This window comes from Hemitrygon akajei, chromosome 5 (genome assembly GCF_048418815.1).
Source record: "Hemitrygon akajei chromosome 5, sHemAka1.3, whole genome shotgun sequence".
Taxonomy (NCBI): Eukaryota; Metazoa; Chordata; class Chondrichthyes; order Myliobatiformes; family Dasyatidae; genus Hemitrygon; species Hemitrygon akajei.
In genome coordinates, this window is record NC_133128.1 from 61,601,539 (window position 1) to 61,628,374 (window position 26,836).

At 38.0% G+C, this 26,836-nt stretch overlaps 1 protein-coding gene, 1 long non-coding RNA gene and 1 pseudogene across 5 annotated transcripts in view; 2 read left to right on the forward strand and 1 right to left on the reverse strand.

Moving 5' to 3' along the window:
* LOC140727822 (zinc finger Y-chromosomal protein-like) overlaps positions 1-14,743 on the forward strand; it is a 28,320-nt gene extending 13,577 nt beyond the window's left edge. For all 4 annotated transcript variants that reach the window (XM_073045611.1, XM_073045610.1, XM_073045612.1 and 1 more), the window contains 6 exons: positions 4,693-4,851; positions 5,378-5,521; positions 6,659-6,700; positions 8,753-8,890; positions 10,230-10,370; positions 12,680-14,743. In XM_073045611.1, the coding sequence (XP_072901712.1) occupies positions 4,693-4,851; positions 5,378-5,521; positions 6,659-6,700; positions 8,753-8,890; positions 10,230-10,370; positions 12,680-13,875 (1,820 nt within the window). In that variant the 3' untranslated portion in view covers positions 13,876-14,743. The remainder of the gene's footprint in view (positions 1-4,692; positions 4,852-5,377; positions 5,522-6,658; positions 6,701-8,752; positions 8,891-10,229; positions 10,371-12,679) is intronic.
* Positions 1-26,836, reverse strand: part of LOC140727825 (uncharacterized) — a 56,045-nt gene that overhangs the window by 9,973 nt on the left and 19,236 nt on the right. The window contains exon 4 of the long non-coding RNA XR_012098946.1: positions 10,203-10,244. This is a non-coding gene — a long non-coding RNA (uncharacterized lncRNA). The remainder of the gene's footprint in view (positions 1-10,202; positions 10,245-26,836) is intronic.
* LOC140727312 (sin3 histone deacetylase corepressor complex component SDS3 pseudogene) lies at positions 24,762-25,698 on the forward strand (annotated as a pseudogene).

Consider the following 26,836-nt stretch of genomic DNA (forward strand, 5'->3'; position numbering starts at 1 on the left):
TCTAATGTGGGATTATAGGATTAGTACAAATTGTCAAAAATGTTGGCCTGGACATGGTGGGCCAAAGGGCTTATTTCTGTACTGTACGATTCAACTATTCTAATATTCTTGTTCTCTCCAAACCCTTGATCCTTTTTTGTATTTAGCAATCTGCCTATCCAATTCTTAAGCTTATTCATGATCCTTTGTGGTAGAAAATTACACATTTTCATCACCATTTGAATGAAGAAATTTCTCCTTGTTTCTGGTCCAAATGCCTGCCCAGATTGTGGCTCCTAGTTCTAGGTACCCAGGCATGAAAAATGCTGTCTCCATTATCTAGGTAGTCTAGCCTTATCAGAATTGTGATGAACATTTCTGGCACTCCTATAGCAAGTAAATCCCTTTTCTAAGACATCATAACCAAAACTGCACACACTTCAGATGAATCTTCATAAGACCTTGTACAACTGCAGTCAGATATTCTTGCTTTTGTACTCAAAACCTCTTACAATGCCACATACCTTATGAACTGCTTGCTGCATCTACACATATGTTTTCAGTGTAAGAACTGTGAAATCCAGTCCATGAACTTATCAAGGCAATTTTGGTTTAGGATGGTAATGGATTAACTCTGATTTTAACTGCCTGTATTATATCCAGTCCTTAGAATGAATGGAGTATAATCCTTACATATGAAATAAAAATAATTTAATTTTATATTCAATATGTGCTTTGCTATTAAAACAGTAGGTGTATTGTTGGTTCACTGGCATCACTTGGGCACAAGTTAAAAAGTTTAGTTAGGTTTTTGACAAATTCCTGCTTGTTAGGTTGGTCCAGAAGATTAAGGCACAAGAGATTGTTGGCAAGCTAGATTGAAAACTGATTCGGTGAAAGGCAATGCAATGGTGGATTGACGTTTTTCTGACTGGAAGTCTAAAAAAATTGTATGTTGCAAGGATTGCTGTAGGGACCCTTGTTGCTAATATATATTGATGCCATTTACTTTTGCAGACAGTTTTGACACCTGGTTTGATGCAAACCCATAACTTGCTGCTGTAAGTAGTGACACAGGTTGGCAGGGCAGTGAAGAAAGCTTTTGGTATGCTTGCCTTGATACCCTGAGTCTATCAGTACAAGAGTCGGGCATCATGTTGCAGTTATAAGACTTGTGGTCACCATACTACAGAAACAATGTATCAATAGAGGGAGTGTGGAAGAGATTCAGCGGGAAGTTGTCTGGAATGAAGGTCTATACTTTTGAGATTGTATGGGCGTGTTTGTTTTCACTGTAACAGAGATTTATAGAACTGTGAGGGACATAAAGTGGGTAGATGATTAGAGTCTATTTTCCCCAGGACAGGAGAGTCTATAAATAGAGGACACAAGTTTAAATGAGAGGAGATCTAAGTTTTATCTTCATAAGTGTTGAGCCAAATGCAGACAAATGGGGTTTGTTATGGATTAACATCACAGGCAGCATGGACGAGCTGGACAAAAGGATCTATGTCTGTGCTGTCTGAATCTATATGTTAAGTTAGGGTAACAATTCCAAGTCAAAATTGAGGTTGTTGCAGAGGGTGACTTTCAGATGTTAAGCACCATAGTCCCAGATTCTCTTGACACTTTTGACATAAGCTTTGCATCCTGTCCTTCATCAATTTACAAGTGTGTTTAAACTTGCTTCGCTGACCTATAAAGCCAGACTTCAATTTTAATTAGTTGCCTATAACATGTTAAAGTTTTTAAGTCATTTTAAGGCTTCTGTGGGTTTTACTATAAAATAACTACTGGGTCTGATTATTATTTCACTTTTTGTTGATCACTAAAACAAAATGCAAGTTTCGGATAAATTCTTAACTTTAATTTCCAAGAATTTAGCTCACTAAATTATTTCATAATATGTCTATCCAGATGTTTGTGTGTTCACACATTATGGAATCGTGTCAAGTCACGCTTATTTATGTGCCTTGAGATCCAGCAAATTTTAAAAGTAATAACCAGTCTTTTTTTCTCAGCAGTATTTCTCCTTTCCATAGTGATGACAAGTGTTCCTGCCCAAGCATTGGGTACTCTCAAATATCTTGCCCAAGTTGATCTTATTTGTGACCCTTGTTAATTAATAATGGTAGGCTATTTTAATTACAGAGGACCAATGCAATTGAATTTGTGCACTTCCAGCACAGTACCATATGTGCAGTTTTGGTTGTCACATGAAAGGAAGATTGTGGTTGTGCTGGAGAGAAATTCATCAAGATACTGCCTGGATTGGAGGACTTTGGAGAAAGATTGGATCTGGTGTTGTTTTCCCTGTATTGAAGGAGGCTGGTGGGTGGCTTGATGGAGGTGTATAAAATTGTGAGAGACATACAAATTGGAGAGGCAGAGTCTCTCCCCCCCACAAAGGTTTTAAGTTGAAAAGAAAGTAATTTAAAGAAAACTTTGAGGAGAACTGTTTTTAATATAGAGAGTAGTTGATATCTGGAACTCATTGACCGATGAGGTGGTAGAATTAGATACAATTATTACACATAGGAGACATTTAGGCAAGCATTTGAATATGGATGTATTCTGGTCAAATGGAACTAGTGTAGATGGGCAAAACAGTATGGACGTGTTACCCATTTCCGACTCTAGATGCTTCACTCATTTTCTCCCTATCTAACTGTAGACATTTTTTAGTTTTTTCATTCTGTATCATGTTATTGTTTACATTTTGTGACATTTTATTCTGGAGTTCATTAATTGTAAAATAGGCATCCTCCTTCCTTTGGTATTCAGGCCACACGGTTTCTAACTTATTGGCCATAATCAGGTGTCACTTTGTTTTGCTTTAAATCTGATGCATAATAGTTATTCCTAGACAATATAGTGCCTCGAAAGGTGCATACCTTTTGTGTTATTTTCACTATGTTTCAATGTTCCTGTTCTGCCGTTGTCTCCTGCATTGTTGCTTGCCCTGATACTTATTTTCTAGCATCAGTTTATTTTGAATTTTAACTGTGTTTATGCTTTTGCTGGTTACTACTCTGAACTTTTTAGGTGTTTTTTTCTTTCCATTTTCTCCATTAGTGGTTACATTTTTTCAGCTGCTGGTGACAATTTTTCTCATTTATAAGTCTAGACAGTAACTTACCTATCCATGGGTTCAGCATAGCCAGGTGCAGCCCTATCCTTATCTGGTATTCTAAATAATCCTTCCCATCTTAGCTCTTATAATAAATATCTTGAAATATTGTTTTTCTTCTTCCCTCTGATGCCGAGGGTGGTAGTAACCTGTGCTGTTGTCTACTGAGATTGGCTGGGAAAAGGGTCACTGATTGAATTTGAAGTTGTTGGGATTAGTGCAATATCACAAGCATATTTGAAGGCAGAGCCACTGGATACAACGTGTTCCTGCTAAAGTTAGTGGCTACAAAAACATGAAAATGCATACTATGTGGTTGAATTTTAGAAAACACATTCATTAAGGTACCACCCATTTATTGCTTATGTGACCCTCTCACTGGGGCTCGCAAACAGATTTGGCTCATTAGATAACTCTGCGAACAGCCACGTCACTGGTGAGAAGGCCACATTTCATAAACGATATATGTCTAGGGTCAGTCAGGTCAACCAAAAAAGGGACGTAGTGATATCCCTATTAAAGAAACCTCAATTTTGAGTGAATACTGAGTAAATTCTGTCCATACACAGTTATCGGTAGCCCAGAAATGACAGATCATACACCAGCATAAAATTATAAAGAAAATATATTTACCAAATTTTAACTTTCACAAACAATTACAGAAAAATAAAAGAAATATAACATGGCCCATAACTGTTAAACCAGTCCAATGTGCACATAATGTTGGAGCTCATACTGGAGAAGTCGGGGTGTATCTCTTCACTCATGCTGTGGACCCACAGTCTGTGCCTCATTCTGAATTCCCCTTGAAGACCATCTTGAATGAACTGGCTCTCTTAGGAGTATTGGCCCTTCCTCCATGGAGCCATTCATCTGTACAAAACAGTTATTGCAACAGGGACTCTCCTTCTAATGGCATTCTACAGCATCTTCCCTTGTGCCCCACTCTGCAGTTCCTGCCAAAGACTTCAAGCTACACTACTGTCCTTAAGAAAACTCCTTCATACAGCTCTCTTCTCTTCATACCTTCTCTCACACCCCACAATCCTGATTGGCTGACTCGTAATCCTGTGTGGAACGACATGGGTCATTAACTCACCAAAGCCAAAACACACTTTCCAGCATAGCACACTGCTTTTACAGAAAGCTGCTAATATAAACTACCTCACAGCATAGCAGCAGAAATCTTAAGCAGGCCATTACACTTACAATTACCAGTGCAGACTATCTGTCCATAATGAATATTTGACTATAAGAAGGGATTAAGTATAGTTTCTAATTTAGTGTTGTTTCTTTTACTTTTTTTTGAGGTTGTTGCTAAAAGCAAGTGCTACTCGGAGACTTTTACTTATTAAAATAGTTTTATCTAATAATACTTTTTAAAAATTTCTTCATATTTCAGAATTTTGTTGTATTTTCCCTGTAGAAAGCTACATTTTTGTTTAGCATGAATTATGCAACTCTGGACGAAATGAAAATATTTGAACAATTACTTTGACACAGAGCACTAAGCAGTTTGTAAAAATCTGATCTGCATGTTTCAGGACGTGTGTGTGGTTAATACTAAAGTTGTTTTTTTTTAGTGGATGATGATGGAGGAAAGATTGAACATGGAGGAAATGGTGAGCTGAAAATGGAAAGTGGACTGTCAACACAGAGTGAAAGTTTAAAAGAAGATAGTACCTGTGGTGATGTCATTAAAGTTTACATTTTCAAGGCCGATGATGGTGAGGATGATTTAGGTGAGTAATCAAGTGGATCAATGTCATTTTAGTATTCCATTTTGAATCCTACCAAAAAAAAGGTTAGGCAGGGCAAGTAGGAATTCTGGGCATAATTTGTGATTCAACCAGTTACTTAAATTAAGAATATTAGACACACCGAGTTCTTTCATTTTATGTAAGGATCCTTGTATTTTTTGTTGTGCTGCTGGTTTTGAAATACTGTAGCTGATGAAGGTGAGTCGATAAGCATTAGTTTGCTTATATAGTGATCCTGGTTAATTGGGCTTATTTGGGACAACTCTTAAAGAACAAAAGCTATTTGAGACAATTTCCATTTTATCTTGTACTTCCATTGTAAATCCCCTTGAAATTTCTAAATAATTTATATGTTTAGATGGGGAGAAAAATGCTGGAAGGGGAGTTAAATAATTATTTTTACAAAGTGATATGATGTGTCATAAATCATGTGCAAGTAATGGGGATTTTTAGCTTCTTATAATGACTATAATGAAATATAATGACTTTTTTTGTTATGCAACTTAAGGTGGAACTGTAGACATTGGCGAAAGTGAACCCGATAATGAACATGGGGTTGGACTACTGGATCAGGGCAACGTGGGCAGAATATCACGAGAGAAAATGGTGTACATGACTGTTAATGACCCTAATCAGGAGGATGAGGATATAAGTAAGTACAGATTTCTTAAAAAGGTTTTGCACTTAATAAAATAGAGCCCCAATGTAAATACAATCCTTCCAGAGTGTTAAGCAAATTAAAGAAATTGAGTGAGTCAGAATGGATTACTGTTCCCAGGCATCTTTTAGAAATCCACCTTAAACTTTGATGACATTGCTTGAATACCAATTAGAATGCAATTTTGAATCTAAGGTATTTTAAAATAATTTAATTTGGACTTTGTGTTGGGTGAAATTTGTGACCACTAATGTTGAGTATTCGAATAGTACATCATGTGAGCAGTCTCTTGATGCCTGAAATGTGGATGACAGTTTGATGCCATGTGGTTTGAAGTTTATTCAATTCCTGTCCTACAGGTTGTACCCCAGTGTAAAACAATCAAATGTTGGAAAAGAGAATAATTTAATACCCACCCATAAAAATCCTAAAGCTATTTTGACAGCCAGTTAAACCAAATGCAACGAGTGTCAAAATCTTTGAATCTGTATGACATTTAAAAGCTATTTAAGAGCTTTAAAAAATCCAGATTATCTAGTATTTAGACTTGCATAGCTCTTTGCCTAACTGAAGTACTATCATCCCATCCTGATGCAGAATGTTCATGCAAATTCTCCACTGGAGAATTAGCAGAAGTTTTGTTTTCTCCCCCAATGTCTATGTCCATCATTTGAACACATTCAGGAGTACAGTCGTAAACCACTGACTTGTTTGAGAGGAAATCCTGCAAAATTGAATCCATTTTGATTAATCTTAATATATCTGTTCAGCCTTGTCAGTGATAATACAAGCACTAATTGTTGGCAGAAAAGGCAGGCTTTGAGTGATTATTCTACATGGTCTTTTAAGAGATTATATCATATCATTCGTCCTTTGGCTAGTCAACTAGATTAGCCAGGCTGCAGTAATTATATTGACCCAGAATTGCAAGATTTATTGAACTCCACTATGTTCCTTTGGCAAAGTGCATTCAGTTTTCAACCACTGGCTTGCTAGTTTAGAAAACTAATAATCTAAACTAAAACTAATAATTAGCCACTTATATTAAAATTGGGTGAAATTTTAAAGTTAAGTTGTATATACATGTTCTTCAGTTAAGTAGTTAATACATTTCAATGGATTATCTCATAGTGAACGCAACACAGCATGAGGAGAACTGCTACCTTCAAGCAAGTAAGTGCCTATTGTTTTATTTCACTTATCCTAAAATTTGTCAAGTTTCAAGAATTTGAACACACAGAAATTCTAGGTGGATAATTAATCAAATTATTGTTTTGTACATAATACTATCCCAAACGGTACATACTGTACAATTTGCATGATTTTTACTACAAGGAAATGTATATCAGTTGAAAATGAGTTTATTGGTGTATATTGTAGATTTAATGTATTTACATACTATCTGTTGAATATATAGATTATTTATACACCATTAGCTCTGGAAAATTTTATAGATTTAATGAGGAAGATAAGACAATTGAATGGAGGCAACAACTGATAATAGTAACAGGGTCTTATACTTAATGAGGTACTGAAGGTTTGACCGGGTGTAAGATTACATTTAACCTAAAATACAGTTTATTTACCCCATTTATCTGCTGGTATAAATGTTAATACCAACTTTTTGAAAAATATTATGTTGATTTGTGGGTAACGAAGCAGCATTTTTTATCCATCTTGAACCATTGCTGTTACTTTTGTGAAAATACTTCAGAACCATGTTGGATAGGGAATTTCAGGATCCCATAATGTTGAACTGTGATGCTTATCTTTGGCAATGATATCTCATATAACAGTTGTCACCTTTCGGATAATTGTCAGAAAGACTATGGTGCTGAAGTAACGATTGAATTACTTAGTAAGTGCAGAAGCCACACAATGGGGAATTAATCTGATGCTTATGCCTTCTGAGGAGTACTTGCTGTCAGGTTCTGGGGCTGTTACGACTGGTATGCAGTGCCAAAATCACCTTGATTTATGTTATGAATTCAGCCACTGTACAGTTATCCTTCTTATCTCAGTGACTTTAATTTTGTTCATTTTGGTGCAATTTTCAGGCAATAATAGGCCAATTTCATGCAGATAAATTGCTTCAGAGTTTGAATTAACACCTTAATGTTGTCTGATTGATATTCTGGAACTTCAGTGGGTGATCTCATCTGCATGGTCAATGAGTCTTTACGTCATTTTATAAACAATAAAGAGTCATTGAGTCTTACAGCATAAAAGCACACACTTCAGCTAAACTTATCCATACTGTAAGACTTTATGACTCTATTATCATGCATTGCCCAGTGAGGAAGTCCCATTGCCCCCTGTATGCATACATCTACTGATGCTTCTGGACACATCATCAGTGATGTTCCTGAAATCAGGAACATCAGCTGCCAGTCTCTTGCAGAGGTCAGTATACTTGCCAATGTTCTTTTGGCGGGTATTGGCTGCTCCCCAGCTCTTACAAAGGCAATGGTCTGCTTGGAGGTTTGGGACCGCTTCACCCACTCCACTCCTGCGCTGATGGCTTCAGCGATGGTCTTCAGGACCTGATCATGCCTCCATCGGTACCGTCCCTCACCAAGTGCCCTTGTGCAGCTGCTGAGGATGTGCTCCAGGGTTCCTCAATCCCTCTTCCCTAAATCCCTCTTGTCCATGCAGTCAGTATGGCCACTGTGTACAGTCCCTACTCTAAGACCACTCATTGAACCCAAACCCACTCCCCCCACATAATCCTCAGTATCCCTGCAGGGTATGTTCCCTCACTCTAAGAACACTATGTACAATACCCTCACGATAAAACCACTCAGTACAATCCCCTCCATGTAAGGCCACTAGGATCACTCAGTGTACAATATCCACTTTAAGACCACTTACTGTATATCCTCTCACTATACAATCCCTCATTGTACTTCCTCTCACTAGAAGAACCTCCCTCTGTACAATCCCTTCAGTGTACATCCAATATTGAGCAGAATAATATCGAATCATTCTTCACTGGGCTTGAACTACAGTGGTATTCCACAGAGTTAAGTACACAAAAGGGTTTCGAACTGCATGGCTGATTGGGTTAAAATTCCATTTTCAGTAAATGCTTATGGTCCGAACAAATTTGCAAATGCATAACTAATAGAGATTTGTTTATCTGTGATTCCAAGTGATTTTTTTAAAGTGCAAAATTAACTTACTTGAAGGAATTGAAATAGATTTTATTGTTACTTGTTTTTCTAGATTGTGCTGACATTGCAGATGAAGTTTACATGGAAGTCATAGTAGGAGAAGATGAAGCAGCAGTTGGCCATGAACAACAAGTTGAAGAAACAGATATTAGCAAAACATTTGTTCCGGTAGCTTGGGCTACTGCATATGGTAAGTATGTTTTTTTTTTCAAAAGCTACCAGTTAAGATCAGTGATTAACGCTATTTCCAGTTACAACAAAGTTTGAGTAACTAGTGTTTGATCTCTTGTGCCGAGTGGTTAATGTCATAACTTTGTGGAAAATTGTTACCACAATGCACTCAATCAAGATAAGTTAAGAACTATTACCAAAGCAATTAGGGTCATTAATTAGGGAACATCATAACTCTAAACACAAATTAAGCTAAAAGTTTGACTTAAAAGAGAAAAATTTGCTTAACTGATTGAGAAGTTTTAAAATTAAATCGTTTTATTCCATTTTTGGCTGTGAAAATTAAATAAAAAATATGTTCACTTATATCAGTGCTCACAAAACAAAAGCTTTTGTTGCAGTAGCACATTGTAAGTACATGTACACTGAGGCCAGTGAGTGGCGGTTTCTGACAATTTGATGTATGTATAATGAAAGCACACAATTTGGGTATTTGTTTTCTATTGAAGACTTCCTCCAAGAGTTTTGAATTAGTTCAATAATTTTATATATCATTATATAGACCATGCACCCATTTTTAACCTCATAGCTGATTGCTCAGTCTAATTTAAAATTATTGCATGCAAGCAAGATATTGATACCTAGGAGACTATGTATACAGTTGTAATATTTGTTAAGCACTTGTTGAACTTTGACATTGTTTTTGTTTATCATATTATTGATAATGTCAGATCAACAGCACAATTTTTTGCCTACATGCAAGGAATTATTGTATATGAAACAAAATCAACTCCCATTACTGGGTTTGACAATTTTTCTAAATCCATTTTTGATTGAGTTGATATTTTAAAATTGCTTGGCTAGCCCTTTGTAAGGATTGTAATGGCTAAAGCAGATGAATTATGAGAGTGATTTATATACACTGCGTCCACTTTATTATGTCCACCTGCTCATTAAGGCAAATATCTAATCAGCCAATTATGTGGCAGCAACTCAAATGCTTAAAAAGCATGGTCAAGAATTTTCTTATGCGTTTACATAGAATGGTGTGAAAAACAACACATCCAGTGAGCAACAAGTCTGTGGGAGAAAATGTCTTGTTCATGAGAGTGGTCAGAGGAAAATGGCCAGACAACTTAACACTGACAGGAAGGTGACAGTAACTCAAGTAACCAAGTGGTACAACAGAAGAGCATCTTTGCAAGCACAACGCATTGAACCTTGAAGTGGATGGACTACAACAGCAGAACTACTTAATAAAGTGGCTTTTGAGGTTATATAGAATATGAATATATATGAATTAACTTAAAATCTGTAAATAAAATGGGTACCTGAAACTGGTCATTTTGTCTTCTCAGGTAACAGTTCGGATGCTGTAGAGAATAAAAATGAAACAGGCAGTCACCTCCTCCAGGCAGATGGAACAAATGAGCTTACCAGATTGGTAAAACCAAAATCAAGGAAAAGGAAGAGACTTGAAAGTAGACAATATCAGACAGGTACTTAATTTTCCTTGATCTTTTATTATGAGTCATTGCTTGGCATTGAAAACATTTTTTTGCAAGGCTCTTTAATACCTAGTCCACTCACACAGCAAAATCTGGCATTTTACTTGCTCTCATGAATGCAGGTGATGTCGTTTCTCTCAAATTTAAATTATTAATTTATTTTTACTTTTAAAAAATACTTCACTAATTGACTATTCACCTGTTGCTCCTAAAGCAGCAAATAATAAACTTAGACAGTCATATACTTAGGAAGTAGTTGAAATGGTTTCGTTTTGATAGGAGGAAAGGAAACATTCCATCAATTTCTTCTCCTATTTATTATCTTATTTTATTACATATTGCTTTATTCACTGACTGAATACTTGTGCCATTGTTACAAATAAATTGTTCCCTTAGATGTGAGTGAGTGATTACAAATACTTGGTCAGTCTTTTATTTTGAAACAGAATTATTTGAAGTCTTTGCAGGCAAGTTCCTAATCTTCTCTTGGTGCTGTCTTTGGTGATGCTGATAGCAATTTATGATGTGCTGATCATAAGTGAAACATGTATCTCTTGATGCTTTTATACCTCAACATGTTTTTGCAGAAACTTGGTGCACAATTGCAAGATCATGAGGGGTATTAATAAAGGTGGATATTCATATTTCTTTTCTCAGGGTAGGGGAGTCTAGGACTTAGAGGGCATTGGTTTAAGATGAAAAGAGAAAGATTTATATGAGATCTGAGGGGCAAGTGTTTTAACACAAGTGGTGGTAGGTATGTGGAACAAGCTGCCACAGGAAGAAGTAGAGGTGTTTACAATTATAAGGAGCTATTTGAATTGATACAGTGATAGCAAAGGTTTAGAAAGATATGGGCCAAACATAGGCAACTGGAGGTAGCTTAGGAAGGCACTTTAGTTAGCAAGGAGAGTTATCTTGAAGGGCTATTTTCCATATTTTGTAAGTCTGTTACTCCATGGTTGACTTTGTAGTGTAGCAGTACAATGTATTAGCCATGAGATAGTCTGCAGATGCTGGACAGCACACACAAAATGCTTTAGGAACTCAGTAAATCAGGCAGCATCTATGGAAATGAATAAACAGTCGACGTTTTGGGCTGAGACCTTCTTCGGGACTGGAAAGGAAGGGGGAAGACAGCAGAATAAAATGGGGGGAGCGGGTGGTAAGGAAGATAGCTAGAAGGTGACAGCTGAAGCCAGGTGGGTGGGAAAGGTAAAGGGCTGGAGAGTAAGGAATATGAGAGAAAAGGAGAGTAGACCATAGGAGAAAGGGAAAGAGCTTTTTGATGAGAGATAGAAGTGCATAGAGGCTGGACATCCATGGTGAAAATGAGGCGGTCAGGGCCAAGGAATTGAAAGTTAGTGAGAAGATCGAGAGCATGAGAGGTGTCGTCGTGTAGGTGGGAAGGGACTGAACAAAGAGGGATTGAAGGGAGTTGACATATGAGGACACGAGTTCAGTGGAACAGGAGCAGGCAGAGACAATTGGCCTACCTGGACAGTCAGTTTTGTGGATCTTTGGTAGGAGATAGCAGCAAGCAGTGTGGGATAAGGGAACTGTGATTTTGATGGCAATGGATGGGAGTTCTTCAAGGTTCATTACACTATTATTGTGTGATGTTTTTGGAAGATGGATTTGCAAATTACAACAAAATAGAGACAAATCACCATGCATATTCAGTAAAGAAAAATATGTAGAGCTCTGCAAAGATTAGCACTTAACGGGTGTCCAAATGTTGTGAATGTATTCAATAAATTGAACCTTTTTATGAGCTTAGTATACCAGTTGCTTTAATGTCTCCAAGCATGAACATTTGCTTCCGGACCTTGTAAGTGAATGGCTGTCAGAAATGGAACCCATTATTTACTTTTTTCCCATCACTGCATTTCCTCATAAAGCTACTGAGTAAATGGTGATGTGGATAAAGTTAGATGACAAGTCAACAACATATTGCATTATTGAATATCATGTCATTATTCACTCCTTTAAATTTCCATTCCCCGAAACCTGCACCATATTCCAGTATTTTTATCTACATAGATGATCTTTTCAATATTTGGGGCTGGAAGGAAATATTAAGGGTTTATTTTTACTTTGAGAAGCCTAATATGTCTTGATTTATTGTACTTGGGGACAAGAAATTTCCAAATAAAGGGTTTTGCTTAAATCTACATAAAATAGGTTTGTGAAGAATTAAAATTTAGTTAAGAACTTTGATCCCTCTCTCAATTTTGTTTCTCTATCCTTGTTATCAATCATGCCAATTAAGTTACTTTTGTTTCTTTATTCTGATACAGCAATCATCATAGGGCCTGACGGGCATCCTATTACAGTTTATCCATGTATGATCTGTGGAAAAAAGTTCAAGTCCAGAGGCTTTCTGAAGAGGCACATGAAGAATCATCCGGAGCAGCTGACTAAGAAAAAATACCAGTGTACAGACTGTGATTACACTACCAACAAGAAGACCAGTTTGCATAATCATCTGGAAAGCCATATGCTCATGAACAAGGTGGAGAAGACCTATGAGTGTGATGAATGTGGCAAGAGATTTACTCACCCAGGAGCTCTGGTTTCCCATAAGTTGGTTCACCGGGAAAAGGGAGCTACAAAGATGCACAAATGCAAATTTTGTGATTATGAGACTGCAGAGCAGGGGCTTCTGAACCGACACCTCTTAGCTGTGCACAGCAAGAATTTCCCTCATATATGTGTGGAGTGTGGAAAGGGTTTTCGCCATCCATCAGAACTGAGGAAACACATGCGAACCCACACTGGGGAGAAACCCTACCAGTGCCAGTACTGTGACTATAAGTCAGCAGATGCCTCCAATCTCAAGACCCACATGAAGACAAAGCACAGCAAGGATCTGCCTTTCAAGTGTGAGCATTGTTTAATGACTTTCACGGATGCCAAAGAACTGCAGAAACATACAGCCATTCATCAAGGACACAAAACCCACCAATGTACACATTGTGATCACAGGAGTTCTAACTCCAGTGATCTGAAGCGCCATATTATTTCAGTCCATACCAAGGACTATCCTCACAAATGTGAGGTATGTGACAAGGGTTTTCATCGACCCTCAGAGCTCAAGAAACACATGTCAACTCACAAGGGTAAAAAACTGCACCAGTGTAGGCACTGTGACTTTAAAATTGCAGATCCTTTTGTTCTTAGTCGGCATATTCTTTCAGTCCACACCAAGGATCTTCCATTTAGATGTAAACGTTGCAAAAAGGGCTTTCGTCAACAGGTTGAGCTCAAGAAGCATATGAAGACCCACAGTGGCAAAAAAGTTTATCAGTGTGAGTACTGTGAGTATAGCACTACCGATGCCTCGGGCTTTAAACGACACGTTATTTCTATTCACACAAAGGACTATCCTCATCGTTGTGATTACTGCAAAAAGGGCTTCCGAAGGCCTTCAGAAAAGAACCAACATATCTCTCGACATCATAAAGATGTTGTTTTGGTGGAGGGGCTATCATGAACTATTTTCAATTTGGAAAGCATCTGCTTCTCATCATTTGTTGTACAAAAAAGGAATATTTGTGTCCTTTAATTGTTAAAGACTTGGAAACTTAAGTTCATGCTGATTACTGAACTAACTTCTCTCTCCCTCTCTCCATTGTATTGTGTCATGGATTGGAGCTTTAGCTTGAATTGAAAGTTGTATGTCCTTTGACTTGGAAATCCATTAAATGGACATTTTTTTGCAACATGGTGTCAACTCTTTTAAGAGATGAAACTAACAATCTAGTTGCAACCAGTCAGCTGCAGATCATAGTCCCTGCCATTATAATTACTGGACCCAAGATTAGATATTGTATTCAAGAACAATTTAGCTTCATATTAACTATTGATGGCAAATGAGGCCATTTATCAGTTTGTCTTATTGCTCAGTTTTTTGGAGTGCTACAGTTTTTGTGCTAACTGGCTGAACACATTCTCAGCATATTCTGTATTTTGAAATTTCCTTTTTGTTTGCGCTGTAGTTAATTTTTTCCGATATGCTTCTGAAGCTGCAATGTATTATGGTAATAGTATATTTTCTGTTTTTCTTTGAATTTTTTCTACTATTTCATCTTTTAAAAGAAAATTCTTCAGTGATATACCATTGAGCCTAAAGGCCTCCTCCGACTTCCCACGTTCTACTTGTATTTCCAGATGCGCTTCATTCCTGTATTGTGTGGTCTAGCAATGCATCGTGGTGGCAGAATTCTCTCAGCTAATTTACTTTTCCAGATATTGTGTAAAAAGAATGACATTATTCATGTTTTTACAAGTGTACACATTTTTTTTCCAAAATTATATTTTGCCAATGTCTGTATCTTGTATAAATAAAAGAAATAGCACTATATGTTTTCTAAAAAAAAGGTCCAGTGCTTTCTGTAGTACACCGCAGCTTAATCTTAAGTTAGCAAGTTAAAAACTGTATTGTCAGTTCTGCATAAGTTATAAAAGTTATACTTTGAAATAACTCAGGTGGTTAGCAATACCTTATTTTATACAATGTACCTCAATCTAGTTACACTGGAATGAGGTTCATGGTGGAGGTGAGTAACAGAGGTTAGTATTTTCTGTATCATTAAATCTTTCCAACAGAAAAGCAAAAGGGGAGTGGGTGCAACTTTTTTAAAGTACTGAGAAATGATTAATGGAAAGTATGCAATATGGAATAATATCCTGAAGTCTTCAGATCAGGATTAATTTGGAAGATGAAGGGAAACTGAAAAGTACAGCTTAATTCCAAAATTTCATGTTTTTATATTTTATAAAATATTTAATTCAAAGCCGCATGCAACATCAGGTTTCTACAGAATCCTGTAAGTTTTCAAGTATAAGTTGGGCTTTATATTCATTAGTGCCTAAAAGAGCATCTAAGTTTAAACTAATTTTAAATGAAAGATCTTTGACCATTATTGTATAACTTGCAGACTAATTCCTCAATGTATTCTCAAAAGTTTGCACACTGTTGGATGAAAAGAGAGAAAATTACAGTATTTAAAAGAAAAGGTGGTATTAAATAATTTATACAACACAGTGATTAACATTACTTACTCAAAAGTCATTTAATTTAATGTTATACCGTCCTCAATGTACATGTTTTAAGCAATACATTTGTTAAAATCATTAGGAATACTAATTTTATTCTGAATATAATCTTTCTAATTTAGCTGACTCCTGACCCTCACCATGCCTACAAAATATAGAAAATATAAACTTTGTTACTTTTAAAATCTGTTTAAAGTACCCGTGTAGGAACACATGGAATTGAATCCCACATTGCGATTTGAGCATTTTCTCCCCATCATGATTTCTAAGTTAACACAAACCTGATATTACAACAGTGCCCCAGTGTTCTTGATGCATTTTTGGGATTTAATTTGTACTGTGACATTGGGAGCTTTGAAAATTGCACTAACAACAAATGCAGTTCTTTTGGTTGGGCTTGTGTACTCATTGTACCATACAGCGAGAAGCAGTGTTGTACATTATCATAATGCAGGCCTGATGTTGGACAGAGTTTCTGAGGCAAAAGTTATTTCTGAAGTAAAGTAAAATGATGGAGAGTGGGTAATAGGGAAAATGTATATGTTTATAAAAAAAAACATTCTTATTAATGTTACCAATTGCTCATTGTATAAACTTTGAGAGGGAATATAAACTGTTGAGCAATTGAATTGTATTTAATACACTTTGAAGGGCAGCTAAGAGAATTCTTTGAATAGGTGTAGACTTTTTTTATACTGAGATAAAACGTGAACTAATTAAAAGCTAATTGATTTGAGAAGAACACACACAAAATGCTGGTAGAACACAGCAGGCTAGGCAGCATCAATAGGGAGAAGCGATGTCGACGTTTCAGGCCGAGACGTCGACATCGCTTCTCCCTATTGATGCTGCCTAGCCTGCTGTGTTCTACCAGCATTTTGTGTATGTTGTTGTTTGAATTTCCAGCATCTGCAGATTTCCTCGTGTTTGATTTGAGAAGGAAGCTTTATATCATTGTACCTGTAAACAAAACCATTTTCAGTGTCACTTATATGCTAAAACAATGTACATCTAATCTGTAAACAAAATAAAATTCAAATTATTTTCCTCAACATCACCTACTGAATTTCCCCAATGACTTTTTTAGAAATAATATTTGTAGTAATTTTGCTATTTACTGTTAGCAATGAACTTGTATGGTATTTGTTTTAGTAGCAGATTAGCCATCAGGATTATGAGGAGTAACGAGTACTACTTTTGCTATTTTTAAAAAAAAATTCAGATTATTACATTTTAAAATATTTATTTCTGCAGGTTATCGCTTATTGTCCTATTTATGATTTGGATTTCAGTTCTATCAGAATGAGGAGCATTAAGGATATTTACTAGGACAATGAAAACTATGCACTGATCTACTGACCAATATGAACAAGGCATATCAAACTAATGTTGATAGAGATGACATGGTGGAGGGAGGATGCATTGTATTCTAACATTGTGTGTCACAGTTAACAGTAGGATGAACTGCAGTTTCATTCAAAACCAGTTTCTGCTATCATCAGAAAATTCAAAATATAAACCATGGTCATAGTTCCACTTACATTCTTGAAAATGAAAAATACCAACTATTCACAGGCTGTCACAGCATGTATTTTGTGTATTAAGCGGAAGAGTGTACAGAAAAACTGAAGATAAAATAACTTGATATATGTTATATTTGCAATGGATCATTGGTAAAGCTGAAGTTGTAAACATGCAGAATAAAAGGAATATTGAATAATGACAGTACAGTCAGTTGCCCATTAATGTAAAGCTGAACATAACCATTGATGTAATAAGCTAAGTTACCACATGGGAAGCAGACATGCATTCCAGACAAAAATCTTGAAATGTTTTTAAAATAATCTCTGGTGAATTGGCAAGGTATGGGCACTAGCAGCAGATTTTATTGTTATTATACATCTGCTCTCTTCAGGGGTATTGATAATAAACTCCCAAGGGCAATGAAGTATAGAACCATTTGTGGAACAGGGATATACACAAGTAATGTGACATGAGCAACATCTGCATTCCTTTTCAAAGCCTACCAATCTTTAACAAAAATAACTCCTGCTTAACTTTGAATATCAGGAATTAGACCCCTCTTGGATTCGTTGTCCATTCAGAAATCTGATGATGGAGGTGACAAAGCTGTGCCTGAAACGTTGAGTGTGTATCTAAAGGCGCTCTACCACATCCTTGAAAAGGGTATCCACTGGATGATGGAGGTCCTTGATGATGGATGTTGCCGTTTTGAGGCATCAAATTTGAACGTCCTAGATGCTGGGGAGATTAGTGATGAAACTGACTGAATTTACATCTTTCTACGGTTTTTTTTTCTGTTCCTGTGCAGCAGCACCTCCATGCCACACAGTAAGAATGCTCTCCACAGTACATTTATAGAAATTTGTGTTTGTCATTGGTGACATACTAAGCCTGCTCAAACTCCTAAAGAAATAGCCAAAGTAATTGCATTAATATTTTGGGCCTAGGATAGATCCTCAGAGATGTTGATAGCCAGGAACTTGAAACTGCTCACTCTTAGCACTTCCAATCTCTCAATGAGGACTGGTGTGTGTTCCCTCAATTTCTTCTTCCTGAAGTCTATAATCAAATCCTTGGTCTAACTGATGTTGAGTGCAAGGTTGTTGCTGTGGCACCACTCAACCGGCTGATCTATCTCACTCCTGTATGCCTCTTCATCACCATCTGAAATTCTGTACTGTGGTCAGCAAACTTATAGATGCAATTTGAGCTGGGCTTAGCCACAAAGTCATGGGTGTACAGATCACCTTTGATGTCCGCCAGTGTTGATTGTCATTGTGTTAGCCTTTCTGGTTCAAGAGCTTGTTGGTTGAGGGGTAATAACTCTGCCTAAACCTTGTGGTGTGAGACCTGAAGCTCTGGTGCATCCTCCCTAATAGCAGCTGTGAGAAGAGAGCATAGCCTGGATGGTGAGAGTCCTTGATGAATGCTGCTTTTCTTTGACAGCATGTGCTCAATGGTGGGCACAGCTCATGATGGAATGGATTGTATCCACTACTTTTTGTAGGCTTTTCCATTCCAAGGGCTTTGGTGTTTTCATACCCGGCCATAGTGCAACCAGTCAGCACCCTCTCCAAGGTGAAGATTGTTGTGTGTTCGCCGGACTTCTCCTTTCTGTAGTCCATAATCAAATCCTTGGTCTAACTGATGTTGAGTGCAAGGTTGTTGCTGCAGCAATAGAAGTTTGTGAAAATCTTAGATAACATGCCAAATCTTAGGAAACTTCTAAGAAAGAGGTGCTGCTGTACCTTTTTTGTAATGGCAGTGGCAAATCTCAGGTAGTATATGGTGATAGATATGTGGGTACTTTGATAATAAATTTAGTTCTATTTTGCTGCAATAATTCCCTCTGGGTTATTATATTCTCAGGGCTACTGAACTAATTCATTAAGTTACAAATTTAACTCTACAGGTTGTATTTTGAAAATGGGGTTAATATTTGTATTTAGTAATTGAAGCTAAATGATTATGAAGAGATTGTATGATTAATCAAGAGTGAAATTCTGAATAAAAACCTTGAAGTAGTTACTTAAGCATATCTTTTTGCTGACAAACTGCCAGTACTGAAAAATGATAAGCAGGCTATTATTTTTCATCTCTTCATTTTGTTAATATTCATGGTGCTCTAACCTGCTTCCCTGATTTAAAAAATATATATATACAAGAATATCAAGTGAATGCACACAAAATAAGAGCAGAGGCCATTGACCATCAGACCAATTCTGCCATTTAGCATGATCAGAGCTTATTGATGACGACTCCTCTGCCAGTTGTCCAGTACCATCTGTTCCTCAATCTATCAAATAGTTATACACATTCACTGTAAATCTACTGATCCAGCTTCCACTATCTGCCAAGGCGGAGAATGCCAGGGCTTCACTGAGAAGAAATTTCTAAGTACAGTACCTTGGTTTCACATGACCAACTCCCTCTTGTTACGTTCCCTTGTTTGAGATTCTCCACTTGTGAGAATATTCCAATATTCCCCTTAGAAGTATGCATGTTTGAACAAGATCACCCTTCATTCTCTAAACTCTAAGAAATACAAGACCAAATTATTTAATCTCATTTGGTTGGATACCCCTTTCCTATAAATTCCTGCAAGAGAATGAATCTCAGATTAGTATATACTGACATTCTGTACAAGTATTTTGATAATAAATTTACTTTGACTTCTTCCCATTCTGCTTTGTATTGCCTCCAATGCTGCAAAAGGTTAAGTAAGGGAACCAACCAAACTTGCACCAGGTGAGACCTCACCAACATCCTGTACAATTATAACAAAACCTCCCTGTTTTTAAACTCCAAGCCTTTGAATTGAAAGTCAAAATGCAGTTTGTCACATTAAATACATATGGATATTTGGAAAACCAATCACAAATAAGAAAATCTGCGGATGCTAGAAAAGCAGATGTGTATTATCTGGAAAACCAATCTGGTTTATCTACAGAGGGCATGAAAGACATTCTTCAGGATTAAACAAAAAGCACATTTCATATTGTAAGTTCAATTTGTTTTCAGAAAGGGTTCTTTCTAAATACTCTCAAATGAGATGTATATCACTCTTAGTTATATCTTAGCATTCTCAGTACTTTAGAAAGAATTATACTCTGTGCACATTATTACTTCTCCCAATCAATGTGCCTTTGCTGATATTTTTTGTGGTATGCTTAAGTTTGCTTTAAGGATGGTTCATGAAAATTATCTCAGCACTAGTTTTGGAATATACACATCCAACAACACATTGAACTAATATTTTCTGGTACAAATGCAGAATTGTCTTTCAGAAGAGATGAGAAGCAAAGATATTGACAACATTCTCAGGTGTCAATATTCTGTCCAATATTTACCCCTTAACTAACAGAACAATGATGGACGGAATTAAATCTTGTAAAAGGTAATGTAATGCATTTTGGAAGGACTAGTAAGGCTACGATGTCCATATGGAATAGTACTGTATGTCCTTAGAGAAAGTGTTGAGTAATAGTACCGTGATGTGGTTGTCCAAAGATCTATGAAGGCAGCAGCAGCATATGATAAGTTTTTATCTGCAATTTGAGAAGGATAAGGGCAGCTCGGAGGTGTCAGTGTTGCAGTTGAACAAAGGAGACTATGGAGCCATGAGGGAGGAGCTGGCCAAAGTTAACTGGATGGATATCCTAGCAGAAAAGACAGTGGAACAGCAATGGCAGGTATTCTTGGGAATAATGCACAAGGTGCTAAATCAGTTCATCCCCCGGAGAAGGAAGGATTCAAAGGGGGGAAAGGGGCCACAGTGGTTGACAAAGGAAGTCAGAGATTGCATAGCATTAAAAAAAAAGGAAGTATGACAGAGCTAAGGTGAGTGGGAGGACAGATGATTGGGAAATTTTTAAGGAACAACAGAACTTAACTAAAAAGGCAATACGGGGAGAAAAAATGAGGTACGAACGCAAGCTAGCCAGGAATATAAAGGAGGATAGCAAAAGCTTTTTTAGGTATGTGAAGAGTAAGAAGATAGTTAAGAACAATGTTGGGCCCTTGAAGAACGAATTGGGTGAAATTGTTATGGGAAACAGAGAAATGGCAGAATAATTTAATAAGTACTTTAGATCTGTCTTCACTAAGGAAGACACAAGCAATCTCCCAGATGTATGGATGGGCCAAGGACATAGGGTAACAGAGGAAATGAAACAGATTGACATTAGGAAGGAAACGGTGATGAGTAGACTGATGGGACTGAAGGCTGACAAATCCCCAGGTCCAGATGGTCTGCATCCTAGGGTACTAAAGGAGGTGGCCCTGGAAATTGCGGATGCATTGGTAATCATTTTCCAATGTTCCTTAGATTCAGGATCAGTTCCTGAGGATTGGAGAATGGCTAATGTTATCCCACTTTTTAAGAAAGGAGAGAGGGAGAAAACAGAGAACTATCGACCTGTCAGCCTAACATCAGTAGTGGGGAAGATGCTAGAGTCCATTATTAAAGATGAAATAGTGGCATATCCAGATAGCAGTGATAGGATTGGGCCGAGCCAGCATGGATTTACCAAGTGTAAATCATGCTTGACTAATCTATTGGAGTTTTTCGAGGATGTAACCAGGAAGTTAGACAAGGGAGATCCAGTGGATGTAGTGTACCACGATTTTCAGAAGGCATTTGATAAGGTCCCACATAGGAGATTGGTGGGTAAAATCAAAGCTCATGGCATTGGGGGGAAGACATTGACATGGATAGAAAACTGGTTGGCAGTGAATGGGTGTTTCTCGGAATGGCAGGTGGTGACTAGTGGGGTGCCACAGGGCTCGGTATTGGGACCACAGCTGTTTACGATTTACGTCAACGATTTAGATGAAGGCATTGAGAATAACATCAGCAAGTTTGCTGATGATACTAAGCTGGGTGGCAGTGTGACATGTGATGAGGATGTTAGGAGAATTCAGGGTGACTTGGATAGGCTGGGTGAGTGGGCAGATACTTGGCAGATGATGTTTAATGTGAATAAGTGTGATGTTATCCACTTTGGGAGTAAGAACAGGAAGGCAGATTATTATCTGAGCGGTGTAGAGTTAGGTAAGGGAGAAATACAAAGAGATCTAGGAGTCCTTGTTCATCGGTCACTGAAGGTGAATGAGCAAGTGCAGCGGGCAGTGAAGAAGGCTAATGAAATGTAGGCCTTTATTACAAAGGGAATTGAGTACAAGAGCAAGGAAATCCTCTTGCATTTGTACAGGGCCCTGGTGAGACCACACCTGGAGTATTGTGTACAGTTTTGGTCTCCAGGGTTAAGGAAGGACATCCTGGCTGTAGAGGAAGTGCAGCGTAGATTCACAAGGTTAATTCCTGGGATGTCAGGACTGTCTTACGCAGAGAGGTTAGAGAGACTGGGCTTGTACACGCTGGAATTAAGGAGATTGAGAGGGGATCTGATTGCAACATATAAGATTATTAAGGGATTGGACAAGATAGAGGCAGGAAATATGTTCCAGATGCTGGGAGAGTCCAGTACCAGAGGGCATGGTTTGAGAATAAGGGGTAGGTCATTTAGGACAGAGTTAAGGAAAAACTTCTTCTCCCAGAGAGTTGTGGGGTTCTGGAATGCACTGCCTCGGAAGGCAGTGGAGGCCAATGCTCTGGATGCTTTCAAGAACGAGCTAGATAGGTATCTCATGGATAGGGAAATCAAGGGATATGGGGACAAGGCAGGAACCGGGTATTGATAGTAGATGATCAGCCATGATCTCAAAATGGTGGTGCAGGCTCGAAGGGCCGAATGGTCTACTTCTGCACCTATTGTCTATTGTCTATAAATGGACATGATGGTTAAGAAGGCATATTTGCATTTATTAACTGATCAAGATGGTAACAATATAAAACATCAGTTAGGTTACAACTGGAGTATTGTGTGTAATCTTCACTCACTGCCACCTTCTCTAACCACTGCTCAATTGTCCATTTGTTGTACTTCCTCTCATACTCACTGCTACCCTCATTCAGCAACCATTATTCCTCATCTTCCAGGACCTTGGGTTTTGTGGCTGTACCATATAGCCTAGAGTATAATAAGGGATTACTTTATGTTTTAGTAACATGTCATTGAACGCCCTATTAGGCACGTATTGATCTGTACATGTGTGTCGAGTTCAGATTCTCCCAGTAACGCACCATGAAACTTCACTCCTGTCTCCAGCATTTTTGTTAATAGCATTGTTGTGTAACCAGGCCACATACACAACAAACTGGCGACAAGGTTAATGAACCTACATCATATCGGAATGCCGTGTTTTAATTGATAATGACACTCCGAATAAGAGCACAAGGAGCGGGAGATGGAGGCAGAGTGAGACTGCGAGCCTGAGAGGAAGCAGGAGCACAACCAGGGTCGGGAACGTCGGGAGAACAAGAGACACAGTCGGAGCCGCAGCACGTCCAGGCGAGACCACAGCCAGTGCTGAACCCCAGGGACTGAGGGTTTGCTTGCCCCAGAAGGAAGATAAAAAGGAGCGACACACGCAACTAGACGAGTGCACTCGTGGCATTTGCAAAAAGGACACGTGAGTCAAAAAGAAAATGAGAAAAACGGGGCTAAATTAACATAACAAAGATGGCGACGATTGGAACCATTACAGCATTTGATAGTGGCATTGAAGACTGGGCAACTTACATTGAGAGAGTGGGGTTATATTGTGAGGCTAACAGTGTTAAGTATGAAAAGAAAGCCAGCGTCATACTCAGTATTATGGGAGCAAAAACGTATGGGCTGCTACGGAGCTTGTTAACCCCTGAAAAGCCAGCTGACAAAGTGTTCAAGCAAATAGTAGATACTCTCCAACAGCATTTAAACCCCAAACCACTGGTCATCGCTGAAAGATTTAAATTTCACAAACACAATCAGAGCAAAAATGAAAGCTTTTCTGAATATTGTGCTGAATTGTGCAAATTATCAGAACATTGTCAATTTGGAGCTGGTCTATTGGGCACATTGAGGGACAGGTTAGTCTGTGGCATGCACTGTGAAACCATACAGAAGAAGCTCCTGGGTGAAAAAGACCTTACATTAGAGATAGGCACTGGACATTGCAATATCAACAGAACAGCAGCATGGGGTGCTTCACAGATACAACAAAAAATCTCTGGAATATGCTACGGATAAAATGTCACTGAACAGAAATGAAGGGAAGTAATGTTACTATTGTGGGAACAGGTCACATGACGCTGATGACTGTTGGTTTAAAGACAAAGAATGCAGAAACTGTGGCAAACAGGGCCACACTGGCAGAGTATGCAAAGCTGGTAAACAACAGAAAAAGGGCAAAATACAGAGAAACAAGGAACCACAGATAGGAAAACACAACAATGTACACAAAATGGAAGAAAGCAGCTCTGATGAAAACGACTCTGACGAAAGTGAATTGTCTTGTCTGCAACTTCACAGCGTGAAAGAGACAGATGATCGGACAGTAATAAGGATCACTCCACAAGTGGCAGGCGTGAGACTGAAAATGGAGTTGGACACAGGCTCAGCTTTAACAGTGATCTCTGTACACAACTACAAATGACTGTTTTCTCACATACCTCTAAAATGAACTAAGCTACTGCTAAAGACTTAACAGGACAGAAAGTGCATCCCAAAGGTAAAATTAAAGTGACAGTGACACTACAGAGACAAACTTCTAGCACAGCAGTTGAACCTCTATGTACTGAAAAATGGAGGACCACCGTTGCTGGGACATGAATGGTTCAGGAAAATCCAGTTAGATTGGCACGCCATCAAGGCACTGGATGTATCAACAAAGGAGGGCAGGTCGGCAGGGAAGATGTCTGCAGCTCTCCTCTCACCCACTGTTGACTATTACAATGACGACAAGGAGCTAGACAGCGTTGACGATGAGGACCAATGCAAATATCCGTGGCTGCGACTCAGATGAATATACAGAGGATGCAAGGGAGACGGATATTGTCAATAAGCAGGATGATGAAGACTACCTGGAAGTAAAAGAGCAGATGTACCAGGAGAAATTGACATCTTTCAAAAGACAGCTACAGCAGTTACAGGAAGACACTTTGCAGGAGTATCAGAAAAGGATGAAGAAACTAGATCAACAATACAAAGAAAGAATATGAAATGCAGAGCTTTTTCTGCAACTGTAGACAGAACAAGTGGAAAGGAATTATATTGAAGAGAAGAAAGCAGCAGTGAAGGAGTTTAAAGATAAAAAGATTGAGTTAGAAGAAAAGAAAAAGATGATTGAGAATGAGAGGATAATGATGGAACTCACAGGAGATTCTATGGAGGTAAAGCTAATAATGACTAGGAAACTAAGGAGGAGACCTAATGACCCTGTTCCAATTACAGATAAAAGACAAAAACCTACACCTGCGCAGTTAAATTACTTGTTAACAGATGAACAGATAATGGAAGATCTGCAAACTCTCAATAAGCTTAAATCTCCAAAAAGACCAGCATCTCTGTCTTCTCCTGAGCATCTTCTCCGCACTCCTGCTGAATCACCAGCACAAAGATATGAAGCACGAATAGAAGTTGGAAAGTTATATTACAACAAGAGATGGTGTCATAAAGGTCAGGCTATCTATTTGGAATCTAAGGAGAATACAAAGATTGGCTGTGTAATTAGCTCAGTTGGAACAAATGAGAAATGGGCAAAGAAGACAGGTGATAGCACAAAGATGCGTATATATCTAGGACATCTGCACAGAGGAGTCCTCATGATACGGAGGCAATATGCTGCCTAGAACTCTTAGCAAGTTGGAGGCGCACATTTACTTAACTCCCTATGCTCAGAGGTCAACTTTTCATGACTTTTATATGGAAATCTGTATTAAAACAAACAAGTTTATTAACAAACGTTATCCAGAGAGGCAGAGAAGACCCCCACAGAGACTTGAGTTATAAATGGGTCTTAGACCAAAAGTAAAAAAAAGGCTTGTTTTAATTTGATATTATTACATTACTTTGTTATAATTTGATATTATCAAGTTACTAAGAAAACAAATGGTAGTCATTTGTATGTTAAGGGTAAACATATTTGTTTAGCATAGTGCCCCAGTAAAAACAACAGTTGATACACTATTAAAATAAAAAAGGAGTGTACCATATAGCCTACAGTATAATAAGGGACTACTTTATGTTTTAATAACACATCATTGAATGCACTATTAGGTGCATATTGAGCATGCACTATTAGGCACGTATTGATCCGTACATGTGTGTCGAGTTCGGATTCTGCCAGTAAAGCTCCATGAAACTTCGCTCCCATCTGCAGCGTTTTTTATTAATAGCTTTGTTGTGTAACCAGGCCACGTACACAGCAACGGCAAAGTGGTGGGATTATTCCCTTGGTACTGCTTGTCAAATAGACTTGGTCTCACTGAGTTGTCTTTTGGGTTTGAGTAGTCCGTGAGACAGGATCAGCAAAATGCCAAGTACATCCTACCAGGAGAACTATCAGGTGAAGTGGAGGGGTTCCTGGGAGTTGGAACTTGTTAGGAGCAGCTCCTAATGGATGGGTCAGGCCCCACTGGAGTAAAGTGTCCACTTTGAGCTTGACTGAAATTAGGACCACAACTGTCCCACAATCATTCCTACCCTGGCCAGATCTAGTCTTGTTGTTTGAAATTGTCCTGAGCACATATGGATGGAAATTCATGAAAGCAGAAAATGCAGATTTCTGGTTGTTCATGTTTGCTCCAAAAAAAAATCAAATCATTACACAGTGTATTGACAGTGGCCCTCTGCTCTGCTTACAAATAAAGAATTCCTGGATTTAATACATTGATATGTTTATGTGTTTTAGATGAATGTCAACAATCGGACTCAAGATTTAGCATCTAGCTGAAATGATTGCCTGAAATAGTTGAGATGATTGCCTTA